We start from the raw sequence: 27,205 nt of genomic DNA, 5'->3' as shown, positions 1-27,205 counted from the left end.
AGGAATAATTTATGACCTAAATAAGCAAAAGGATATTCCTTTTGCAATTTCTCAGGACTGACTATCAGCCCTTTCTCTTTCAGCATAGCAGTTAAAAGAATGACAGCAGAATCCATTGCAGCATCAGAAATATTAGCAGCTATCAAAATATCATCCATGTAATGATAAACCTTCCAATCCGGGAATTTACTCCGGAAAGGTTGCAAAGCCCAATCTACAAACATTTGACACATGGTAGGACTATTTAACATTCCCTGTGGAAGGACAGTCCATGCATATCGCTTAGCGGGCTGCCCCTGATTTATACTCAAAATAGTGAAAGCAAACAAATCTACATCTTCAGGGTGCAGAGGAATGGAGAAGAAAGCATCTTGCAAATCTAACACTCTTATGTTCCATCCATCAGGTATTAAATTAGGATTAGGTGTCCCACACTGTAGTGGGCCCATTGGCTTTAAAATTGCATTTATCCCTCTCAAATCATGAAGAAATCTCATTTTACCAGATTTCTTCTTGATAACAAAGACTGGAGAATTATAAGGACTAGTGGTAGGCACTATATGTCCCTTTTCCAATTGTTGTTGAACCAATTCATGTAAATGAACTAATTTCTCACTAGTCAAAGGCCATTGATCTATCCATACTGGGTCCTGCTGGAGTAACTGTAATTTTAATAACTCCACAGGTGGGTGTTCAGTCATCATGAATGACAACCTTTGTATCAAACTGTTGCATCAAATCTCTGCCCCACAAGTTAACGTGAAGGCGCAAAACAATCGGTTGGAAATGTGCAATAGCACTTCCCTGCTTTGTTTTGGCAGAAAGAATCCTCCTACTGACCCGTGCATCTTGAAGTCCTCCGACTCCTCGAACAGACGGTGTAGAATCCGTCGGCCACTCCCTAGGCCATTCACTTTCACTAATCACCGAGACATCTGCTCCAGTGTCCAGCAATCCAATAAACTGTCTGCCTTCAACCAAAAGAGTTAATTTTGGTTTCTGATCAGCCTTGACATTTTGCATGATGGAAAACACACTAGACTCACTAAACATATCTGTAGATCCAAATCCACCCTGACGAATTATATCCGACTCCCCCAAAGACATATATGGCAAAACTAAAAGCTGTGCAAAACAATCCCCTTTTTTCAAAGATTGAGGAACAGGTGAATGAACTTGAATTTTGATCTGACCCTCATAATCCGAATCAATAACCCCAGGAACCACAAACAATTTATGCTTATGAGCCGATGATCTAGGAAGAAGAAGACCCACAGAAGCCGGAGGCAACGGTCCATAGAAATCCGTTGACCCTAAACAAACTACATGTGGATATCCTAATTCCAAATCCTCAGCTAATGGAAGATCAATTCCTGCTGAACCTTTTGTAGCTGGTGACCATATTTGATCCCTACCTCTCTCTGGTGGCTCCAACCCTTCGGACATTACTTCACTCTTTAGAGTAGGGAGAATGCCCCGATCCCTGCTTCCTAGTTTTTTCCCTCAGAATGAAGTCTGCACTGATTTGCCCAATGATATCCTTTCTTACATTTCGGGCACACTGATTTAGGACGAACACCCTGTCCCATTAATCTCTTATTTTGCTGACTTTGACCCCCTCCAGGAGCCCGACATTGCGCTTTAAAATGTCCAGGCTTCCCACAATTGAAACAAGTTCCCTTTTTAGCATTTCCTGCCTGCAGAGCCAGAGCTAAAATCTCCATGTTAAAAGACTGACTCCCAACCTTCCTACATGCATTAATCAAATCTGCGATCTCTCGCTCTCCACTTGCTACAAATGGATTCAAAATCTTTTTACAATCTGTGTTAGCTTGTTCTACTGCTAACTTCAAAAGCAATTCGTTCCGGGCGAATTGATTGTCAATTTGCCTTTCAATAGCCACTTTCAATCTGCTAATGAAATTTTCATAGGGTTCATTGTTCCCTTGTTTAATGTTAGTAAAGGTCTTCTCACCACCTTCGCCGTCAGGGAGAGCCCCCATGGCTTGAAAAATTAACTGTGGGAGAAGAACGAACCCCTCCTCAGGCATTCCATCTCTCTGTTGTTCTACTGTTGTAAAATTACCAGCTCCGTAAAGCTGATCTGGGGTAACATTTGCTGTTCCCCTCTGAACTGCCAGCTGTCTCCATTTCTGATCTAACACCAAATATTGAGCTGGAGTTAAAATCATATTCAACAGAGCTCTCCAGTCAGCCGGAATCATTTTATTTCCATAGCCAACTGCTTCTAACAATGCCTGAGCATATGGCGATCTAACACCATATTCTTTTGCTGCTTGCTTAACTTCCTTTAAAATCCTGAGAGGTAAAGGCTTCCACTCCCGCTGCGGATTTAATGCAGCGTCCATGCCAATTTCTACTGGATTAAGTTGAATCTCTACTCCAAATTCCACCAAATCATCTCCTGATAATTCCCCTCTATTTGTTGCTTCTTGAATAGCTGCAGTAACTGCATCTACTTGAACTCTTAAAGGCAAACTCTTATCTTCTGACAAAGTATTTTCAGCGCCTGACAGTCCTCTGGATTTATCTGGAGGTGCCGTCGGCGGCAATAAACGTACCGCATGGTAAGGCGGCAAACCTTCTTCGGGGGGTGCTAGGAGCGGTTGTTCATGAGTAGCTAACGCATCCATAACCACCCTCCAGGTTAACAAAATTGAAGAAGGGGCACGAGGTTCTTCGTGCAAAAATTTCCCTATCTTTTTCCAGGACTCTACTTTAATACTACCTCCCTCTGGATATGACTGAATATGTTTCCAAACATACTGTAATAAGTCCTCAATTTCTTTCTTTCCTACGGCATGTCTTCTACTATGAGCTCCAAAACCAAAACTATTCCCAGTGATCCCTCTCAATTCCCTGATGTGCTCTTTCTGAGCCTTCAAGAGATCTCCCCCCATACTCACGAAAAGAATCTATCTCCGTCCAGCGAAGAAGATGAGGGCCCAGTCGACGTCCACGACGATGAGTATAGGATGCGGGAAACGTATAGCCTTTCCAAGCTATCACGTCGGAACGTATAGCTCTTCCAAACTATCACGTCGGGGTCACCACTTGTGGTGGTCTGGCACTTGAAATGAGACGCAGGGAAACGTCTGAGCAAATGCCAGCCCCGAGTAAACTCAGGTAGCAGTATTTATTTAAGAAAGAAATCAAAGTACAGAATCAATAACAAATGACCTCAACCGAATGAGAATATGCAGCTGTGGAAAGTCCCATGAGAACATACAGGCACGAAAGGTCCCATGGGAATGGCTCGGCTGCGTACCATGAACTTTCACCTATATTCCTGGTCCTTCTAAGCTTTGCAGATCAAAACAGGACGAAACACCCATTGCAAAGGCAAATACTGCCCCCACCAGGAGTGTTTGCAAACCCTAGATCTATGCAAAATAGCTATACAAAGGATTTACAGAAAATGATGAATATATTACCACACTAGTAATTAATTTAACCAAATAGGATGAACATTTATATTATTTTATTTAAAAAGATACATTATGAATAGAACACTATGCATAGTCAATGTCAAAGTTCCAGAAAAATCCAACTCCAATCAAAAACTCCAAGAAGGGCATTTTCTCAGTTTCCTTTTATTAGAGTAGGTATTACTAGCACATCTGGGAAAACCTGAATCTGAGACTTCTAGGTTTTCTTTTAGTAATTCAAAAGTCAAAACCCAACCCATCAATCCATTATATGGTCCAATCATCAACTGTCCCAACTTGAGACATCCCTTCAACCACTCCTTCTCCAGGTGCAAGAATAACATGACCTTGACCAAAAAGAAGAATGCTATTATGTCTAACTACCAACACTCTAAAATCCCCCCTACTTTTCCAGGCACAGGAAAGCTTCTGGTTCTAAATATGGCTTCCAAAGCTGACGGGCTGGTCAACTCATACATAAAAATATGGCGCAGAAACAAAAAGGAACTTACTTTGGGATTGGTTCATGTGATGCGATAATGAGGGAAAAGGGATGGTTTGTAATTTGGGACATTGTGGGAAATCCGGAAAACTTTTCGTTTTGAGATTCCACAGATGTGCCAGGTGCTAGTCTAATAAAGGTACTTTTGAGATGACGTCTGTCTCAGAGTTACTGATTGGAATGGAGGTTTCCTGGAACGCTGACATATGCCTCTTTTAACTATCAATGAAACTGATATTTTATTTTTTAATAATTTATATACTATCGAAACTCTTATATTTATCTGTGCATAACTCTTTGTCTGTGTGTAATTTTTAACTGGGTGAAATGGTACATCATAGGGCAACAGTGATGAACCAATGTACCTTAAATGGGATAAGTTACAGAATGCATTCATAATCCAAAATCCAGAATCCATGACTCCCATGGAATGGGAATTTGGCAAATTTTATATAAGGTTTTATGGCATAATACAAAAGGGAGTAAAACATTCCCATGCTCAAATGTTTGACTGCTATACATGGATTGTTTTCAAGATAGACAAATCTCTGAACATCTTCCTGAATTTTTAAGAACTTTTCCACTGAAAGCAATACATTAGATGCTTCACTATTGTTGAAAACACTGAGAAATCTGATAAGGAAATACCAGTAAAACCAATAATACCAGTAATACCAATAAGTCAAGGGTTGTCTAGTTTACAACTATAAATATAAATCACTGCTCTTTTCTCCAACTCAAAGAAAAATATTAAAAGTTTAATAAAGCATTCATTTAAAAAAAAGTTGTCTGTGATAACAATCTGCTCTTACCGTCTTAGAGAATATGGAATTGAAATTGGATTTGGTCCTTTAGACCAACCAAAAAGAGTAAACCAGTTCTGAGCTGCCATTACAATTTTCTGGAAGAAAGTATATTTTGCTGTGTCTTCTGCAGGAAAAACTAATTCATTAGATGTATTCCTCCTAACCCATTTATTTTGGATGACAGCCTCCTGCTTCCTTATGTTTTCATTTTCAAGGATTTTTTTCCAGGTCTGCATAAAAATACAGTAATTTAGTTATCATTGTACCACTTGCTAGCAAACCATTACATATTATTTAGTTATTTAACACTCAGTTTTTGCTGAAAACAAAGCCAAATACTTCAGGTATGTCCAAATGTATGTGATTATTCTCCAATAATCAGTAAAGTGTCTGTTTCTTACTTTGGAAATATAAGTAGTTATCCAATAAAACAAAAGTCATAGCTTCATATTGAATAGTTAGACTTGATTATGAATATGTCTGTCAACTCATGAAACATTTTGTATACACATTTTATAGTTGACAACAGAAAGAAGGGGGTGTTTTCAAACAGCAGGCAACATTGTGGAATGGAAAGTACATTCCATTCATATTTTCTTCAAAGACTAATTAGATGACTGAAGTTTCTGCTGTGAAAAAATCAAATTAAAGAGCATGATTGATGACTCTTGGCTATGGAGGTCTTTTGTTGGATGATACACCCAGAGGGTTGGGGGGGAAAGCAGGATCAAGGGTGACAGTGAATTATGTATCTCACAGTTGGCTACGCCCAGATTAGTGCCAGACATAGAATGTTAACTTCAAATAAATCTTTAGTTTTGGGAGTGTGACTTGAGGCTCATGATTTAATTGGAGTAACTGCCGGAATTCTGACAGATAGCCAACTCTCCTAATTAATCACTGGGGTGCCTGTGTCCCGGCCTTTTCCATCGCTCCCTGACATCTGGGGTGCATGGACAGAAACTCAGGCAGCCATGGCGGAGGCTATCAGGAGAAAGCTTGGCTTCCAGCCAGAAGTAAACAGAAACTGATAGCATAATTACAGAAGGAGGACAGTTCCTCTTCAACTCAGAGGAGAAACCTGTTCTGTTGGGAGGGACAAAACCAGATAAGTACCTGATGGAATCCCTGGGGAGATCCATAGAGCAGCTGAGGGAGGGATATGAACAGACCACCATTCGTGATGACAGCCTGTCCTGCCACCCAAAACAGAGGGGAATTTTTACAGGGCCTTTTGAAGTGGGGAGAAGCAGGCAAGACCGTAGCTCTCCCTCTCTACATACCAGGAAAAAAAGAGCCCACAGTAGCAGCCAGTGCCTCCCCCATGCAGCAGGCAGTCCCTTCCCCCTGTGCGAACTAGAGCTGGGGCGGAAGGTCAGCCACCTCAAGTGCAGGCTTACAGAGGGCGACAGGGAGAGGAAGAAGAAGAGCCCAATGAACTGCCCTGGTTCAGGGGGAAATTTGATGGAGACCCAGCTTTATTCATTGACTCATCTGAGATCCACCTGGAATGCTATGGACACCTCTATCCCTCCCCTAGAGCCATGGTGAATGCCATTTCTGAGGGGCTAGAGGGAGAAGCAAGAGGATGGCTAGCAACCATCCACAAGAGAAGGGGCCCCCAACTACATGATGTAGATGACTTCCTACAACTGCTAGAGGTCAGATTTGAGGAGGCAGAGAAGGACCCATAACACGGAAGATGAGCTCAGCAGCCTAAAGCAGGGAGGGCAGTTCATCAAGGAACACATCCATGAATTCAGGAGAATCAATGGGAGAACCTTTTGCCTGAACAGTGATCAATTGCCAGATTCTTATGACAGTGACGATGATGGTGAGTGGACTTTCGTCTTCCCAATATGGCTCACGCCCCCAAAAACAGGAATTCAGGGGACTTTCCAAGCCCTAATAGATTCAGGCTGCACTAGGTGCCTAATCAACCTAACCACGGTCCTGAAACTGGGGATCAGAGTGAAAAAGCTGACCCACCCAATCCGTTTCGAGCAAGTAGATGTGTCAGATGGTGCTCCATTCAAAATCCAAGAAAGAAATACTTAGACTCCATTAATTAGAGAAAATATATCTTTTACTGGAAATCAAGTGGCAGAAACAAAAGAATTCTGAATCTGAGAAAATGAGCACTTAAATCACATATACAAAGTAATGGCAACATTCCCACCCCCAATATTTCAATTGGCTCATCCAATTAAAAGTTGTGTATAGCATCATCCAGGTGGTGATGAGGCCTCTGTCCATTGACCTTGTCATATTTTGATAAAGAGTTGCGGCTGTGCATAGCATCGGCTAGAAGCCTAAGCAAGAAACTTCCCCCCCAACTTATACAGTTCTGTTTTGTAAAACCTCCAGCTCACTTCCCATAATCATGTCCTCCCTCCTCCCCCCATTACTTATGACAGCCGAAAGATGCAAAGCAAAGGAAGAAAATCTTGAAGGCTGACATTCCCCTGAAAAAGAGGCGTTAGTCCTGAAAAAGAGAAAGAATACAAGATAAAAGAATAATATACATATAACATCGTAATACTCAAGTTCAGGGTTTATCAGGATATTTCGTACGAAATGCCTTGACAAGCTTAGCAGCTTGAACATCCTTCTCATTCACCCATTCGGAATGGGAAGGAGCAAAATGTTTCCAAACAACTAAATATTGAAGTCGACCTCTTTGTTTCCTAGAATTCAAGATTTCTTTAACTTCAAAATGTTGCTCACCTTCAATTAGCAAAGGCATGGAGGGGGGGGGGGAATTGACCTGAGCCAGTCTCAGGTCGGAGGTAGGTTCAGGTTTTAACAAACTAACATGGAAGACAGGGTGGATTCGTTGGACGGTTTTCATTAATTGCAGTTGGACTGCCACAGGATTCACAATTCATTTGGAAAAGGTCCAACATATTTAGGTCCAAGCTTTTTTTATTTTTGTGTAGTCTGAAAATATCTGGTGGATAAGACCCACTTGATATGGTTTTTGTGGAGTTCTATTTTTATCTGCAAATTTTTTATGAGCTTGATGAGCATCATCTAATGCTTTACGGGTAACAGGCCAGGTAAGCTGGAGTTGGGTTATCCACTCATTCAGTGACTGAATGTTAGGTTTCTCCTGTGGAAGCTCGGGTATAGGTACAAAGTCTTGTCCCAAAGCCACTTTAAATGGAGTAAACCCAGTACTGCTGTATACCAAATTGTTATATGCCACCTCAGCTAATGGCAATAGGTCAGCCCAATCATCATGCTGATAATTTATATAAGATCTAAGATACTGTTCCAATACAGAGTTAGCTCTCTTACAAGCCCCATTGGTTTGTGGGTGGTGGGCAGAGCTAAAGCCCTGGGCAGAGCCCAATAATTTCAGGAACACCTTCCAAAAATTTGAGGTAAACTGTACATCCCTATCTGAGATTATGCGTTCAGGAACACATGTAACCTATAGATATGTAAAATAGTTTAGCCAAAGTTTTCGCAGATGGGATCTTTGCATACGGTATGAAGTGTACCTGTTTGGAAAACAAATCTGTTACTACCCAGATAACTGTATTTCCCCAACTTTCAGGTAATTCCACTATAAAATCCATAGAAATGTATTTCCATGGAGCAGTTGGCCTAGCCACATTTTGTAGCAAACCCGCTGGTTTACCAGTGGCTGTTTGGCTGAGGCACAGATAGGACAACTAGCCACATAAGCCTCAATGTCTTTTTTCAAGGTAGGCCACCAAAATTGCCTTTTAACCAAGTGTAAGGTTTTCACAAATCCAAAATGTCCAGCAACTTTAGAGTCATGAGCTTGCTGGAATATTTAGTTTCTCAACTTTTCTGGAACATATAATTTGGCCCGCACCCATGCCAATCCATCTCTAACTGTACAGTTATTTGAATGAGCCAAGAATCAATCATCAAGTTTCCAAGCTTCTTTTAATTGGGAAGATAAATCATTTGATAATTCAACTTCCTTCTTTTTCTGGGCTCTGGTAACCACTGGAGCCGCCAACTGTTTCATGGGGACAATATGCAGAACCACTTCTGGGAGGGCACTATTATATTGAGGTAATCTAGATAAAGCATCCGCCATGAAGTTCTTCCCCCCTGGAATGTACTTCAATGAAAAATTAAAGAGTTTAAAGTACTGCACCCAGTGAACTTGCTTGGGAGACAGTTTCCAAGGCGTTTTTAAAGCCTCCATTTTTTATGATCTGTCCACACCTCAAAAGGGTGTTTTGCCCCTTCTAGAAAATGCCTCCAGGTTAACAGAGCCCAGCAAACAGCAAAAGCTTCTTTCTCCCAGATGGCCCACCTTTTCTCGGTCTCAGTTAGTTTACGGGAAGTATATGCACATGGTTGCAGAGTCCTCATCTTGTTTGCTTGTAGTAACACCACCCCAACTGCTACATCACTCGCATCGGCTTGAATTACAAAAGGGGCGTCCATGTCTGGGTACTTGAACACCAGCTCATCAGCAAACAGTCATTTCAGCTTCTCAAAAGCAGCTTGACACTCCATAGACCACTCCAGGGGTTTACTAGGTTTCAGTTTCAATTCCCCTTTGGTTTTTAGGAGATTTGTAATAGGCAGTGCAATCTTTGCAAAACCAGGGATAAACTGATGGTAAAAATTAACAAATCCCAAGAAACTTTGCAGTTGTTTCCTGGTGCGGGGACAGGCCTATTCCAAAAAGGCCTGAACTTTCCCCGGATCCATTTCTATGCTATCATGTGATATGCGATAGCCTAAATAGTCATTTTTCTGCTGGTGGAATTCACATTTGGATAACTTTGTGTACAGTTCAGCAGCTCGAAGTTTTTCCAGAACTAAACGCACTATTTTCACATGTTCATCACGAGTCTCCATATAGATAAGAATATCATCAAGATAACCAACACCCCCTTGTATAAATGTTCATGCAACACCTGATTTATTATTTGCATGAATACTCCAGGGGCCCCCCTGTAGGCCAAATGGAAAACGTTGAATTGGAAACAGCCCATTGGGCAGTTAAAAGCAGTTTTCCATTCATTCCCTTCCTTAATTTGAACTCGGTAGTAAGCTTCTGTCAGGTCGAGTTTCATAAAAAATTTCCCTTTGGCTAAGTGGGCCAACATATCCTTCATCAAGGGGAGGGGGTACACGTTCTTTACTGAAATGGCGTTGAGGTTCCTATAACCAACACACAAATGAAGAGAGCCATCTTTCTTCTTACAGAATAATACTGGGGCCACTAGGTTGGATGAAACCACATTCCAAATTTTTATCAATAAATGACCGCAGCTCTTCCTGCAGTGTCGAGTACAGTTTCGGTTTTGTGAATTTCACTCCTGGCAAAATTTCAATACTGCAATCTGTTGAGCGATAGGGGGGAAGTTCTTCCGATGCCTTCTCACTGAATACCTCCTTTAAGTCCCAATATTCCTCTGGAATTTTCTCCTCCCCACTCAGATTCTTGGTGCCTGTGGAGGCCAGCTCTGTGGGATTCTTGGGTTTCTGTTAAGATTGCCTCTCCCCTTCTGGGGCTTGGTCAGTACATATGCGCAATGTTCCCCGCCTCCAGTCGACATGGGGGTTCCATTTCCGGAGCCAGGGCAAAACCAGTATTAGGGGGTGTTCCATCCCAGGAGCCACAATAAAACACAAAGTCTATGTGTGCTTTCTATGCTTCCCCATCGTCATTTCTACTGGTTCCATTATGAAATGTGCAGGGCCACCCCAGCTACCGATCCATCCAGTTGGCAAAAGGCTATGGGCATTTTTAAAGTCTTTAGCCTTAAGCCCATTTTCTCTACTACCTCCAAGCTGATTATGCACCTTGTGCACCCAGAGTCTAACAAGGCCAACATTTCCCCTTTGGCTCCTGACGTGGGTACCCTTAATCTCACTGGAATGGTCATAGGGCCCTTGTTTGGACGTCTTCTGATTCAGATTCACTCTCTTCAGAAGAAGTTGGAGTTCCCAACTCCTCTCCTTTTGGAGGGGTGATCTCTACAACCTCCTCTGCTTTAAGCACTGTTTCATGAGGCTTTGCTGGAGTTTTTTCAGGTTTTCTTCCTCCTCCTGGTGCCTCCTTTGGCTCTAGCTTGGCACAGCAGTCTGCAGCCCAGTGACCTTCCTTCCCACATCAGAAGCATGCAGTGGTCTTGGGTTTTGCCGCCAGCCCTACTCCCGGCGGGGGCAGTAATTGCCAGAAGGTGTAGAACTCCAAAGGTGCTCCATTGGAAGTAAAATATGGGGGTGGGGGGGATCCCAAGGAGTTAGGATTCTTTCTGGCACAAGTCTGGAGCTAAACAACAGAGAACATCTAAGCAAGGTACCATGAATCTAAAAGTACTTAGAGGGATACTTCTGAAAAAAGATTTTTAAGTGGCAAAGGAGAGAGAAAAGGAGGTTAAAAGCCCCCTTTTTTAACCTTTATATTGACAATTACAAATGGTAAGATTGATAAAATATTGAAAAGAAATGGGAAAGATTTATAATGGAATTTATACCAGTTACTAGAATGAATTTGAATAATTATTTTGCTTATTAATAGTAAATCATTTATAAGATTAAACTGTATGACTATCCAATGGTATGCTTATTAACAATTAATGTAATAATGAAGAAGGGAGGGAGGGAAACATTTCAATTGTTCTCAAAGATTGATAAATATTGAAAAGAAATGGGAAAGATTTACAAAGCTCATACCAGTACTAGAATGAATTTGAATAACTATTTTGTCTACTAATGTTTATATATATAGATATATTGCTTTTGCTATGTTTTTAGAATTTTTCTTTTTACACTTTCAAGGGGAAGTACCAAGCAAAGTCTGAATGATGAGATTTACATGGTATAAAATAGATATTAGAAATTTGAATGTTATAATTATAGAATGCACAAATTCAATGTTTAATGAGAATTCATATGATAATAACAATAAGACTTAAAGGTGTTGCACTCCGATTGGCAATCATAGGGGGAATTTTGCTTTTTAAGAATGTTGGAAGAGAACATATAACATTGTAAACAAGACAGACGAAAGTATAAGTATAATGAATAAAAAGATATAGAAATTTAGGTAAAAGAAATACAATCAAATAAGAAGAAAATGAGATAACCATAAAAGAAAATTAAGAGAAGTAAAGGGAGAAATAGTGAGAAGTTGGAAAAAGAGTAATAAGATATGAAGTTGAATACATAAGATGAATATGCATATGAAATTGTGTCTGTATGGAAATGTGATAACCCGGAACCATGCTGTACTCAAATAAGATGTTTTATTTGTTTTGTTAAAACTCAATAAAACTTTATTTAAAAAAAGATCATTCCCAGAAAAAGGGGAGGGGGAATTAACATGTTGGTTCTTTGTTTGACAAAATACACATCAAAATAAGGGGAGGAGTCCTAACTTCTCTTACCTATCACTGCATGCCTGGGAGCTGTTGGACTTTGCTTTGAATCCTGCGGGAATCATCTCACAATTCCTTTTGAAACATCCAGTGATCAGAAGTTCATTCTTTTTGGTTGAATGGAAAAAATCCAGTAGCTGACATAAAGCAAAGTCTGCATTTAATTAATTAAATTATTAATGAGATGGCTGAGGCTGTGAAACTAAATATTGGATATCTGGTTTAATTTTTGTAAGGAACAAATGAAGGTCTCCTCTTTCAGAAATATTCATGCGGTTTCTTTCTTTGGTCATAATATGATTAACAGCACTAAACCTGATTCCACAAGATATGAGGTAGGGAAAGGTATCAATAAACTGAATATCACTTTCCACATATTTGGATATAAGACAGGCAATTTTTTTATTTTGCCATAGGTTTTCATATCCACCACTATCAAATTTATGTTTACTTTCTTCATCATATCTAATTTCAAACAGTTTTTCTTGGCAAGTTGTATCAGCCTCTTCAATATTTGCGGTAAAAGGATTTTTCATCCAATCATACACCTTCAATTTCAAAATATCTTCAAATTGTTTTTCCATGTCCAATTCGTTTGTTGAGGTAGCTACTGAATCTGTCAATATCCTCTGGAGTTACATCATCTTTTATAGATGATAATTCAGGAAACTGATGAAATTCTCTCTTCAATAGAGTATAATGAAGTAGTTCAAGTTTGTCAATAAATAATGACATAATACTTTGGCAACCTATAAGAGTTTTATTAGCTGCTTGAAGCTGCAAATTGACATCTTTAAATCTCTTGAAAATATCTGCCAAATAAAAGGCATCATTATTTACTGTTTGTAACTGTTGACACAGATTGGTCTCATTATTACTTTCAAAAAATTGTATGACACTATCATATAATGCTACAAAACAAGCCAAAGATGTACCCTTTGACAGCCACCAAACTTTTGTGTGCAAAAGTAACGTACTAAAATCTTCATTATTGTCCTGGCAAAGCTGTCAAAACATTCTATCGTTTTTTGCATTGGATTTGATCTTGTTTATGGCTCGAATTATTATAGTTAATGATGAATGGAGACTTGTACTTAGATGTTTTCCTACAAGATGTTGTCTGTGCAGCACACAATGAATACACAAAACATTTGGCACTTCTTCCTTCAAATAAGCAACAAATCCACGATAGTGACCTATCATTGATGGTGCTCCATCAGCAGCGCATGCAACAATATTATTCAGAGAAATATTTTTTGTAAAGTATGATTTCACAGTATTAAATATAGATAATCCTCTTGTATCTGTAATGAGATTTATTGTGAATAGCATTTTTTCTCGTGATGTATTGTTTTCATCAAAATAATGTACATATGCCATCAATAAAGCATTATTATCTGCAATGGTAGACTCGTCCAATTGCATGGAAAATGAAGAGTTTTGGAGAATACTTATAAGTTTTTTTTCAACATTAACTGCCATTTCTTCAATTTGTCACTTTACTGTGCTATTGCTTAGGGGCAACGTTTTTAAAATTTCAGGTACATCCTGATGCATTACTATTGAGATAAATTCTATTATAGAGGGTATTATTACTGTTTCTCCAATGTTATAGCTTTTACCACTTTTTGCAATGAATTGTGAAATGCGATAAACGGTGTTGAGGTAATTCCCCGTTAGGAGAATGAGGGCACACAGGGAGACATAGTGAGAGTGGTGAAGAATAACATACAACTAGCACACAGATAAACTGTACAGTAAAATGTAGGTTTTTACTTCCAGTAAAACGGTTAAGCAAAGTTCAAACAAGCAGTCCAAGTAATTCAGGGTTAAAGCAATCAGTTTTCAGTCCAGGGATAATCCAAATAACGAAGTCCAGTATCAAAAACAGTTCAGTAACAGACTTATATCAAATCCAAGAATAACAGTCAATACAGGAACGGCAACACTCTCCAGAACAACAGAACAGGAATTAAACAACCCAGGTTTCTGGCCCCATCTTATGGCCATTTGAGGAACCACACCCAATTACAGTTTTAGCATTCTCTTAAAGAGACAGTATTAAAATGTCTATCCTGGTTTATATATTTTCCAACCCAACTATTAGGTGACTTATTTATTTTTTATTATTTTTATTTTTATTTAATTGATTTGTCAATTGCTTACAAGATAATAGGTATAAGTATGTACATAGTTATGAATACATGAAATGGGTAAATATAAGAAAAATAAAAGAAACAATAGGACAGGGACGGTAGGCACGTTGGTGCGCTTATGCACGCCCCCTACAGACCTCTTAGGAAAGAGTTGAGGTCAATAGTAGACAGTCTAAGGTTAAAGTTTTGGGGGTTTGAGGAAGAAACTACAGAGTCAGGTAGAGTATTCCAGACATTGACCACTCGGTCGCTGAAGTCGTATTTCCTGCAATCAAGTTTGGTGCGGTTAACCTTGAGTTTGTATCTATTGTGTGATCTTGTGTTGTTATGGTTGAAGCTGAAGTATTCATTGACAGGTAGGACATTGAAATGTATGATTTTATATACCATTTTATATACCATACTTAGATCAGACCGAAGATGGCGTAATTCAAGGTTTTCTAGGTCTAGAATTTCAAGTCTGGTGGCATAAGGTATTCTATAATGAGTAGAGGAGTGGAGAACTCTTCTTGTGAAATATTTCTGGACTTTCTCAACTGTGCTAATATCAGATATGTAATGTGGGCTCCAGACTGATGAGCTGTATTCAAGTATTGGTCTAGCAAATGTTTAGTATGCTCTAGTTAGTAGTGCAATATTAGCAGATATTACCAGAGAAAAAGCTACATAGGATTAGGTTAACAACTCTTAATGCCTTTTTGGCTATGTAGTTACAGTGGGCTCTAGCACTTAGATCATTAGAGATGAGTATTCCAAGGTCCTTTACAGAGCTTGGATCATCATCAAGATCTTGACTATTCAGCTTGTATTTTATTTTCTGATTTTTTTTGCCAATATGTAAGACAGAGCATTTTATTTGTTGAGATTTGAAGTTACCATTTGTTTGACCATTCTGATACATAGTCAAGTGGGAGGAGCTGACGTCGCGACAGTACGGTCTGCAATCGAGCTCCAAGATTGCAGCTGATATCTCAGCCCCTGGTTGGTCCAAACGGACCTAAACCGTCCCGTAGAGACGATGATAGTGAATGGCACATCCGGTGGATCCCAGGGACATTGCAAAGTCCCTGGTTGATCCAGGAGAAGCCCTTTTGCCAGCGGCTAAGAGGCAGCCATTAAGCTGCTGAAGTTGGGACAGCTCTGGAATGGAAGAGACTGAAAGAGAAAGTGTGTCGGCTTGGGTGAGAATTTTTTTTTTACTATTATTCTGAGACTTAAAGGACACCCTAAGAAAAAGGGAAATCTGTAAAAGTTTTGACAGAACTGAGTAAGTGGCAGTTCTTAAATGGAAACATCAAAGTGAGGCTTGGCTTTTTATTTTTTCACTTTTTTTTCTACTGGACTTCTATCGTGATTTAGCTCTGTTAACTGGACTGGTTTTTTTCATATATATAGTTATTCTTTCTTCTCTTTTTTGATTTTTTAATTTTTTAGATTAGAGGCTCCCTTTAGTAATCCTTTTTTCAGATAGATAGATAGATAGATAGATAGATAGATAGATAGATAGATAGATAGATAGATAGATAGATGGATGATAGATGATAGATATTCATTCCCTTTTTTAACTTCTATTACGTTCTATCTGGGAAAGGATGCGGGGAGAGAGAACAAAGAAACTTTGTAACACTGCCAACTAGAGGCTTGAAAATATTTTACTTGAAGTTGAGAGAACTGTGAAAGATTCCTCTTTCAAGGACATTGCAACTTGATAAGATAGAGGGAAGAACATGAGAGTGTTATTACAGGTGTTCTTCTGGACTTCTATCAACAATTGAAGTTTGGCTTTGAAGCTTGTGGAGAAGAGACTTTTAATAAGAGCCTTGGATAATTAAACAAAGTGCAGTGTGTTCTTTTTTATTTTATTTTTAGCTGTGCCGTCCATCCTTACCAGTCTTACTGTAGTCTTTTCCTTTTTTTTTCTCCTTAAAAGAAAAAAAATCTTTATTTTTGTAATATTTTTATTTTTGCCTTCTGCTTTAAAGGGAAAGCCTCAGAATCTCTCCTTTTTCTTTTTCTTTTGGGACTTTCTTTTTTGCCATTCATATTTTTGGTTCATCTTTATGGTTTTTCTTTGTTTTTTTATTGTTCACTTTTGAGACCTCTCAATTGGATTAAGGTATGAAGAACCTAAAGAAATTTTCTCTCTCATTCTTTTTTTTATTATTATTGGGCTTTTTTCTTTTTCTTGTTTCCATTTTTTACCTTGGATTACAACTGACCATTTTATAATTGGATTAAGATCTTGAAGAACCTGAAGAATTTTTCTTTCCTTTTATTGGGCTTTTTATCTTTTACCACTTCTACCCCCCATTTTGGATTATAATTGGCTACTTGAATTTGAAGATTTCGACGTTCAAAATGAGTAGGAAACTCATACCTTCTGGCGCCTCAACTTCCACTTCCGCCTTCCCACCATCTGGAGGTCAGCGCTTAATTCAGACAATGTTAAAGCAAGATAAAGAACAAGAAAAAGTGACTTTACAGGTAATTATGCAAGGAATCCAAGACATTAATTTGTCCATTAAAGACATTAAAACAAAATCAGATACCATTGAAAAAAGAATAGAGAATATTGAACAAAGAACAGAGAATATTGAACAAAGAACAGGTAAGACTGATTAAAAAATTGAAAATATTCAACAAATAGTGGTGAAATATGATGAGAGATTCCAAAAAATTGAAGAAGATAAACAAAGAGAGGAGAAGATTGGAAATATTGACAGCAGACTAACAGTGCCATTATTGTTCCCTTTCCTGCGATGGATTGGGACAAAAATTGGGGAGGATGAGCTCCTGGGCTCTATGGAAAGCCGAATTAACCTTTGGCAGAAAGGTGGGGTCGGGTCGGAGGATCACCCTATCTGCGTGAAAGACACAGAGGTCTTGCCTGACAGACAGGGCTGCTATTTCTGAGATATGTCGGGCTGATGTAATGGCCACCAAGAAAACTACTTTATATGTTAGGAATTGGAGACCCGTCTCCCTCAAGGGCTCGAAAGGCTCTTTGGTGAGGGAGAGAAGGACTTTATTGAGGTCCCAGGTGGGATAATGGTGGACTGGGGGGGGTGTAAATTGATACTTAACAGATACTTGTGGACTTCAACTCCCAGAATTCCTCAGCCAGCAAAGCAAAGAATTCTGGGAGTTGAAGTCCACAAGTCTTAAAGTTGCTCCTTTTGATTTTGTTTTTGCTTTTGTGTATTCCACGTCGGCTTTCCCTTGTTTATTATGCTCTTCAGAGAGGAGGGGGGAAAGTGAGAACTAAGATACTTCGTAACACTGCCATCTAGAGGCTTGGAAATATTTTACTTGAATTGGAAAAAAACAGACTCTTCTTCTCAAGGACATCCTTTGATAAGATAGAGGAAAGCACCCTGTGGAATATTATTACAGGTGTCTTTCTGGATATTTATGGCTTAGCTTTGAAGCTTGTGGGAAAGAGAAGGGAGTTATAATTAGAGCCTTGGATAATTAAATAGAGTGCAGTGTATTGTTGCATATTCTTTTTTTCTAATTCTTTTTTTTGAGTTCCGCCACCCCCTCCACTAACATCAAGGTCTTTACTTTTAAGCCTGATTTATTTGCAAAGGGAAGCCTCTGAATTTTTCTTTTATTTTTATTTTATCTTGATTTAACTTGCTTTATTTTTTCTCCTGTTCATTTGGATCCTGTTTTTTTTTTTTCCTTTTTTTAATGTACATCAGTGGACTATTTCTTTTTCCTTTTTTCAATTGAGGTTTCTTTTTTTTCTGGCTGGACTAAGGTGTGGAATTTGAAGAAACTTATTTTTCTTGGTTTTTGCTTTGTTTTTTTTTCTCCTTTTCTTTTTTCCTTCTCCTTTTTTGGCTTTGTCTTGTTTATTATTATTATTGGGTTTTTATTCTTACTTTTACTCTTTTTTATGGATTATTTTTTTTTAACTGGATTAAGATCAGGAAGAATTTGAAGAATTTTTTCTTTTTTTTTTCTCTCACTATTGGCTTTTTTATTGTTGGCCTTTTTATCTTGGATTATAACTTCATATTTTTTTGTGGATTAAAATTTGAAAGAACTTGAAGAGCTGGAACCACTTAAAATGAGTAAGAAACTTATATCTTCGGGTGCCTCTATGTCTGCTTCTGCCTCCCCACCATCTGGACAGCGCTCAATTCAGACATTGTTAAAGCAAGATAAAGAAAAGAACAAGAAAGAGTATCCTTTCAGATGATTATGCAAGGAATTCAAGATCTTAAGGTAAAAATGGATACTATTGAACAAAGAACAGGTAGGATGGAGGAAAAAGTGGAAAGTATCCAACAGATGATGGTAAAATATGAGGAGAGACTTCAAAATGTGGAAGAGGGGGCAAACGAAGAGAGGAGAAGATTGGAAATATTGACAATAGATTAACAGTGATTGAACAAGAAAAAGTGAGATGTTGAAGTGGGAGTTGGATAGATCAGAATTTTATCTCAGATTTCAAAACATAGAAGAAGAAAAAGGACAAGATTTGGCTGCGATAATGGTAGGAATCTTGGCGGAGGCGCTCGAGATAACAGAAGAGAAGATGATGGATGGAATAGATGAGATATATCGAGTCTTTACAAGATATGCGATGAGAAATAACCTACCAAGAGAAGTTCATATTAGATTTGTTAAAAAATCTATGAAGACACAAGTATTGCAAGTAGCAAGAGAGAGGCCACTGAAATACAAAGGTAAAGAAATTTTGGTTTTAAAACAAATACCTAGAAGAGTGAGAGAGATGAGAAGAGAATATCGATTCCTGACTAAAAGGTTATTGGAAAAAGAGGTGTCTTACAGATGGTTGATCCCACAAGGATTGATGTTTACGTGGCAGGAACAGAGACATAGAATTGATTCAATCGAGAAAGCAGAACTGTTTTGTGCAGAGGTTCTTGGAGGGAGAGAAGGAGGGGCAGGAAAGGAGGTCCCATCAATTGAATCCCAAGAGGAACAAATGGAGATCGGAAAAGAAGAAGGTGCAGTAGGTGGACAAGTGGATATAAAGATCAACGTGAGGCAAGACCCACGAGAGTGGTTAAATCTAAATATAAAACATAATTATGGAAGAGAAAAAATTGATTACAATGAATATAAATGGACTGAATTCAGCTGTTAAGAGAAGGAAGACTTTCCATAAATTAATGAAATTAAAGTTTGACATAATTTGTTTACAAGAAGTTCATATTAAAAAGCAACATGAACAATTGTTATTACAACCAAAATTAGGGAAATTGTTTACCTCTTTGACACAATCTAAGAAAAGAGGGGTGGTTCTATATATTAAAGAGGCCATACCAGCAAAAATGATTTATACAGATGATGATGGGAGAATATTAATGGTAGAAATAATGGACAATAATAGAAAGATACTTTTGATTGCAATTTATGCCCCGAATGATAAACAGGAAGAATTCTATAGAAAATTACATATTAAGTCTTAAAGTTGCCAAGGTTGGAGACCCCTGATCTACAGTACATTAGGACTAACAGCCCTCTTTCAACAGAGGGGGTGGGATACGACACCACCTATCTCCTGTTTACCATACAATCCTTTCAGCAGTTCCAAAAAGGCTCTACACCCATTTGCATTATTCAGGTGCCCCTAAGGGCACAGATAATTTTTTTTTAAGAAAGGCTCGGATGAGGGCGTGGTGAGAGAGGGAACTGAGACTGTCATAGGAAAGGACAGAAGACAGGGCAGCTACCTGATGCCTTAGCATGTTAGGGGACAACCCCTTGTCAAGTCCCTCCTGGAGGAACTCTAAAATTTGAGCTATGGAGGGAGAAACTGGGTTGATTTGAAGCTTGTTGCACCAACAACAGAAGATAGCCCATGTGGCATTATAAATTCGGATTGTTGATGGTCGTCTGGCAGCTAGGATGGTGTCAATGACCTTATTTGAGAGCTGACCTTTCCTCAAAGTGCTCCGCTCAACCTATAGATGGTCAGCTGGAGCCATTGCAGGTCCAGGTGCAGGAGGGGCCCTTGGGACAAGGAAATCCTGTCTGGAGAGATCCTCTGGGGGGGCCACCGAGGGAGTGTGGAGGTCCGCAAACCACGGCCGTCTGGGCCAGTAGGGAGCTACTAGGAGCAACTCCGCCTTTTCGTGGAGGAGCTTTTGGATCACCCTGGGTACCAGAGCCAGAGGAGGGAACACATAGAGGAGCCCTGAGGGCCATGGGCAGTGGAGCGCATTGTGATTCTCCGCTCCTTGGGACGGGTATCTTGAAAGGAATCTGGGGAGCTGGGTATTGAGGGGGGAGGCAAACAGGTCTATCACCGGTTTCCTGAATATCCTTGTTGCCTCTGTAAACAGGGATGGATGGAGGCGCCACTCCAAGTGGTCTATGGTGGTCCTGCTCAACCAGTCTGCCTGGATGTTTGATAGCCCTGATATGTGCTCTGCCTTGATGGACAGAAGGTTGGTCTCTGCCCAGCGACAGAGATGCTCGGCTTCCTTCATCAGCTGGATTGAATGTGTGCCCCCTTGCTTGTTGATGTGTGCATTGGCTGTGATGTTGTCTGTCAAAATGAGGACGTGTTGCCCGTGTACCTGGGGGAGGAAGCTGCACAGGGCCAGGAGAACGGCATGAAGCTCCAGCCAATTTATACTGCACGATTTTTCTATTGCAGTCCATCTCCCCTGGGATGAGAGAGACTGGAAGTGGGCACCCCATCCGGATAGGCTGGCATTCATGGTAATAGTCAGCCATTGAGGTTCCTTGAAGAAGCAGCCCTTGTTGATGAGTGAAGACCACCAGAGGAGGGACGTGAGGACCTTGGGCGGGACCCTGACTGGGGACTTGGAATTGCTTCTTCCGGATCTCTGGTACGGGAGCAGGAACCACTGTAGGGATCTGGTGTGGAGATGGGCCCAGGGAACAATAGAAATGCAGGAAATCATTTTCCCCAGTAATTTTGACAATTCCAATAAGGGCACCTTCTTTAACCAATTTCTGAATACTAAGGAGTCTTTCTGAGGATAGGTAAACCTTACTCTCCACTGTGTTGATAATAGCCCCCAAGTGGGTTATCTGAGTGGAGGGAAATAACTGGCTCTTTTTCCAGTTTATGATGAACCCATGATCTTGAAGGGAATCTAAGGTTGCCTGGGTGTCTTTGACTGCCTGATCGATAGATGATGATTGAATCAAAATATCATCAAGGTAATATTGGAGACGGATGGGGGTATTTCTGATATGAGCCGCCAGGGCAGCCAGGACCTTGGTAAAGGTCCTGGGGGCAGAGGCCAGTCCGAAGGGAAGGGCCACGTACTCGAAGTGTTGGTTATTGTAACAGAACATTAGGAATTTGAAGTGGGAAGGCTGAATGGCAATATGGAGGTAGGCTTCTGTTAAGTCTACGGATGTGAGAAAGTCCCCCTGTCTGATCCCCAGTAATATAGATTGAAGGGAGTGCATTTTGAACTTGCGGTAGGTTAAAAAGCGGTTAAGTTGCTTCAAATCTAAGATGGCCCACCATCCCCCCGAGTGTTTAGGAATGATGAAGAGGTGGGAATAAAAGCCCCGACCTCGTTGGTCTGGTTGAACAGGCTGGATGGCCCTAATGTTGAGCAGGTGCTGGATGGCGGAAGTTATCAGATTGTGTTTAATTGGGTCTTTGGAGGGGGGGGGGATGACATAAAGAAATTTGGGGGGGTGGAATGGAAGTCGAGGCCAAGGCCAAACCTAATGGTGTCCCTGACCCAAGAGTCGGAAGTGGAAGAATCCCATATGTTGGCAAACGACTTTAGACGTCCGCCAATGGGGATAGAGTTGTCATGTCTACCTGGAACGTCGGAAAGGTCTGCTTCCGGACCCCCGAAAAGGGCACCCCTCCTACTCCTGTCTCCCGAGTCAGGTCGATCCTGGAATTGGCCTGGTCTGAAAGAGGGGGGCCTCTGATATTTGGGAGAGAAAGGGGCCAGGTAGAAGGGCTGAAAGGAACCCCTCCGAAAGGGCTGCAGCTGTCTGGAGTCTGACCTTTGGGTGAGGGAAGGGAGGAATTTCTTTTTGTTCCTGGTCTCCATAAGTAAGGGGTCCAGGGAGGGGCCGAATAGCTTGTCCCCCACTAAGGGAGAGGAGGCCAGCTTGGCTTTGTTTTTAAAATCCGCCTGCCAGTATCTGAGCCATAGTAGGCGGCGGCCTGGGTGTGTGATGTAATTGCCCTGGCAGGAAATTTGATGGAGTGATATGTGGCATCCACCGAAAACTCCACTGCGGCGGTGATCTTAGCAATGTCCTGGTGTGCCCTGGTGTTGGAGGCGGGGACATGCTGTCTAAGCTGGCGCAACCATCTAATAGAGGACCTAGTGAAGAAAGATGCGGCCGTAGCCGATCTTATGGCCCATGTGTCCGACTGATGGACCCTGTGCAGGGCCAGCTCGGCTCGCTTTTCCTCCAGTTTTAGGGCTTCTAAAGTCTCAGTAGGAGTCGAGGAGGATGCCTGGCCTATAATGGGCTCATCGACCTTTGTCGTGATTGGAGGGGGCTGGGGGCACCCCTCCAGATGCCAGTTGTTTTTGGACCAGATCTGCAAGGACAGGGGGAGCTGGAATAGTTTCGGCCTCTACCACTGGTTGGTTAAATATGAGGTCTTCAGGTCCCTCCCCAGAGGGGGTGGGGTGGGCTGAGGAGGGTTGCTTACTCAAACCTGAGATATTTTTGGCCTTCTACAATAAGGATTTGAATAGTTGTGGCTTAAAGAGGCCCGTGAAAATGGGCTGGTCAGGGATGAGCCCCTCGTCCTTGGACATTTCATCCCCTAGGGGATCCATATCTGATAGGGGTTCGCTATAGTGCATGGACCCCAGATCGAAGTTATGAGGGTCCATGAGCTGATCACCTTCCTCCTCCTCCTCCCCCTCTTCCATCTCCTCCTCCTGCTCTTGGAGGGGGGGTTCCCTATGTAAGGGGACCTGAACCAAAGGTTGTTCAGACCTGGGTAGGGATCTCACCAAGTGAGATTCCTGTTCAGAGCCTACCGGGTACAGACTGGGCCTGGTGGCTTGCTGGATGCCAGAAGCAATGCCTTGGCAAATAGACAACTCCATCCAGGATCTTATCTTCTCAGGGATCTCCTCAGGGAGAGACTTGTCTTGGCGGAGACCGGCAGCAGTTGGGTGAAGGTGGCCTCTGGAGCCCCTCTGGCCAATGTTTCAGGAGTCAGAGCCTGTTGTTCCTGAAGTGGCAAGCTGCACCTGGAGGAGAAGGAAACATTTGGGGGGGAGGTTGAGCAGAGGTAGAGGGACTGGAGGATGGAGGAACCTGAGGCACCTTGGCTGCTTCCTTAGATCTCCTTTCTATTTTCTTTTGTAGGGCCTTGTGGCGCCTTAGGGCATCCTTCTCGGTCGCTTTGGAGGTCTCCTTAGCCTGCTTGCGCAAGTTGTGTGTTTTGGCTTTTGCCTTCAAGGAAGGTCCTCTCGAGGTATTGCCATCTGCCATTGCAATGGCCTAAATATGGCTGGAGTAAGATAAAGAAATGAAATGAGGCGGTTGGCACGCCCAGGGTCCGATCTGGCAAGATGGTGTCCCTGATCAGTATTACCTCCCCCTTTTAGAAAAATTTGTCTTTCTATTCTCTCCTTTCTTTCTTTTTTTTCTCAATATATATGTGTGTGTGTGTGTGTGTGTGTGTGTGTGTGTGTGTGTGTGTGTTGTGACTGGAAGGATCGATCCTGCTGGGAGTTTTGACTCTGATGACTCTGACGATGGAAGGTTGCAGCCTGCTGTGAATGTGGAGTCTGAATTATCAGAGGACACAGACGTGAGCCAGGAGGATGAGAGATTGTCGCAGAGACAATCCTCCCCAGAACCTTCGACTTCGTTCATGCCAGCGAATGATCAACAAAATGAGACAGAAGTTTCCAGCGAGGAAACTGACAGATCGTGGGTTGACGCCAGAACTAGGAGAACCAGGAAACGTCAATCTGAAGGGAGGCATCAGGCCAAACATTGATTGGAGAGACTGACACGCCTATCCAGGTTATTTAAAGAGGCGTGCTGACTCTCAAGCTTTGCTTGGAAGCAAAGTGTTTGATGAGTCGAAAGAATACATTTGGAGGGGCCTCGTGATTTATGGACAATTCTGATTAGCCTGACAGGTTCCGGGAAGTCTGCCAAGGACTGGAAAACTGTGCTAATTTAACCCTTTTAAATCCGGTTTTGTTTCTGCTTGAATATTTTGAATTCTGAAACCTTGTCTTCTCATCTATGAATATAGGTGAGACATTATATATATATATATATATATATATATATATATATATATATATATATATATATATATATATATATATATATGGATCTTTGGTTGTTCGGGTTTTCTCCCGCGTAAGATTCGAAGTATCTAGGCAACGTTTCGATGAAGTCTCATTCATCATCTTCAGGCTTCTGTCTTCGGCTCTTGCTTATCGGAGTGATGTGAGATTGTAGCTGCTTCTTCCTTTTAACTGCTAGTGGGGGTGGGACTTGATGGGGTGGGGGCTTGGCTGTGTTCTGATTGGGTGGGGGTGTGTTCTCATTGGTAGGGGGTTTGGCTGTGTTCTGATTGGTTGGGGGGTTGGCCGTGTTCTGATTGGCTGGAGGCGTGTTCTGTTCAGGTGGGGGCTTGGTTGTGCTCAGGTTAGTCTTAGTTGCTGGGGGATTTGAGTTGGTGAGCTGTGATCTTGCTGTTTGGCTTCGAGTTCGTGGTCGTGCTGCATCTTCATAGTGGGTGTTGGTTTGCTTCATGTATGGCTCGGAGGGGTTTGAAGTGGGTAGTGATGCAGCTGCAGTGCAGCTTCTGGTCCATGGTCGTGTCTCATCTTCTGAGTGGGTGTGAGTCTGTTTTCTACATGGAAGTGTGGTGGTGGCATCTTGTGTGACTCTCATGGGTGTGGGTCTGGTGTCATTCTTCATGTTAGGTACTCATCTGTTCATGAGGGCGGGTTTCCAAATGGCTGGAAGGCGGGAGGTGTCATCTCGTTTGGTCTAAAGTAGGATTTATGATCAGTTTATTAACCGGGCAGGCTGCTAATTGGGCTACTCCCTTGTTGGTTCAAGATAGCCCGTTGTTGAATGATTTCCAGGGTTTTCTTCAACAAATGAGAGTGATGTTTGAGAACCCAATTAAGATACAAACTGTGGACAGATGGCTATGGGACATAAATCAGGGGAAACGTTCCCTGCAGGAATATGTTGCAGAATTTCGTTTGCTGTGTTTGGATTCCAACTGGAACGAACCGGCTCATATGGCTGCATTCCAGGAAGGCTTGTCTGATGCCATCAAAGATGAGCTGGTCCATGCAGAGAGGGCTTTAACTTTGGATGCATTGATAGTTCAGTGCTTACGAATTGAAGCTCGTTTACCGCAACATGGACACAAACGGCTCGGTATGGAACCATCTTCGTTTTCTCGTGCACAACCCACGGTTAATGTTGAGGAGCCGATGGAGTTAGGCACACTCCGCCCTCACTTAATGGTGCGAGAACGTTCGAGAAGGTTCCAGGAAGGCTTGTGCCTTTATTGCGGGGGTCTGGGACATTTTGTTAATTCCTGCAAACGGAGAGGGACCCGCAGACCCGTACCTGAAACCACTCTTGGCTCGTCAGGAAAACAGGGTAGACCTGACCTCAAGGAAACCCTAGGTCGGACACATTTCACATCCCCACCTCAAATTGCTGAAGTAAATCCTGACCCTCCTCGGCATTTACTTTTGGACACTCGAATTTTTCTACAGTCACAGAAGGAGGGAATTCCCGCTGTTGCGTTGGTGGACTCAGGGGCTACAACCAGCTTTATGGACCGAGCTTTTGCTACGCACTATGGGATCCCATTGGTTGCTGTACATCCACCCATTAAGGTGGAAACCGTGGATGGGCGTGAGCTCAAGTCTGGGCCCATTCGTTTCGCCACCCAGCCAGTGCGTATGATCATGAGGAGGCGATAAGTTTTTATATCACCTCAAACCTTCATCTCCCTTTGGTGCTCGGAATGTCCTGGTTGCGTTTGCACAATCCGTTGGTGGCTTGGTCGCAGAACGGTATTTCTTTTCCAAGTCTCCAATGTGTAGACCACCTGAGACAATTGGAACGAGCGACGCCAAGTTAATCATCAGACTCGGGGGAAGGGCCCTGCGGTGGGGCATAGTGTTGTGATTGGAAGGATCGGTCCTGTGGGGAGTTTTGACTCTGATGACTGTTAGATCGTGGATTGACGTCAGAACCAGGAAACGTTAATCTGAAGGGCAAGCCAGTTAATTAGCATGTTGCCTTAATGGGTATAAAAGGACACAGCTGAGCTGGTGCCTTTTGCCAGGAACAAAATGACTATTTTGAATGAGGACGTTACTGCAAAGAGCTCTCTGTTTGTTTGAATTTTGAAGGGGAGTCCTAACAGTTTCTGCCAGCTATTATCTTGTTACTCCCTTCAGTTTGATTTGATTGTGAAACGGCTGCTTTATGTTTGTTCGTTTGAATTTCCAAGAGGAGACATAACAGGAAATCATCTTCCTCAGAAGTTGAAATAACTGGGCCAGGGGCACTCTTTGAGAATTCAAATGCAAATGGACAATTCCCTGAGGCTGGCCTGTTGGTCAGGTGAGAAAAAAACCTCACTGTGTCGATTATGGTGCCCAGGTGCAGAAGTTGAGTGGTAGGTGTCAGATGGCTTTTGTCCAGATTGGCTGAAAAGCCATAATCCCGAAGGACTCGGACCATGTTTCATAGCTCTATCTCTGTCTGCAGATGAGACAAGGATTATATTAAAATGTCATCTAAATAACATTGCAGGTGAACCAGCATGCTCCTGAGATGTGCTGCTAAGGCCGTCAGCACTTTTGTAAAAGTCCAGGGGCCAAAGCCAGGCCGAATGGTAGGGTGCTGTACTCGTAATGGCGGTTGGCATAACAAAACTACAGGA

The 27,205-nt window shown here is 41.6% G+C and overlaps 1 protein-coding gene across 1 annotated transcript in view; it reads right to left on the bottom strand.

The window, feature by feature from the left end:
- Positions 1-27,003, bottom strand: part of CFAP47 (cilia and flagella associated protein 47) — a 410,718-nt gene extending 383,715 nt beyond the window's left edge. Inside the window, exons 1-6 of the mRNA XM_087937909.1 lie at positions 26,902-27,003; positions 23,262-23,450; positions 22,472-22,837; positions 20,859-21,885; positions 5,874-5,953; positions 4,764-4,987 (exon numbers count right to left, since the gene is read on the bottom strand). Of these exons, the coding sequence (XP_087794035.1) occupies positions 4,764-4,987; positions 5,874-5,953; positions 20,859-21,885; positions 22,472-22,837; positions 23,262-23,450; positions 26,902-27,003 (1,988 nt within the window). The remainder of the gene's footprint in view (positions 1-4,763; positions 4,988-5,873; positions 5,954-20,858; positions 21,886-22,471; positions 22,838-23,261; positions 23,451-26,901) is intronic.
- Positions 27,004-27,205: the final 202 nt, after the last annotated feature.

Source organism: Pseudonaja textilis, chromosome 7 (genome assembly GCF_049901715.1).
Source record: "Pseudonaja textilis isolate UNSWEBS1 chromosome 7, rPseTex1.2, whole genome shotgun sequence".
Lineage (NCBI taxonomy): Eukaryota > Metazoa > Chordata > Lepidosauria > Squamata > Elapidae > Pseudonaja > Pseudonaja textilis.
This window is presented reverse-complemented; position numbering and strand designations above follow the sequence as displayed.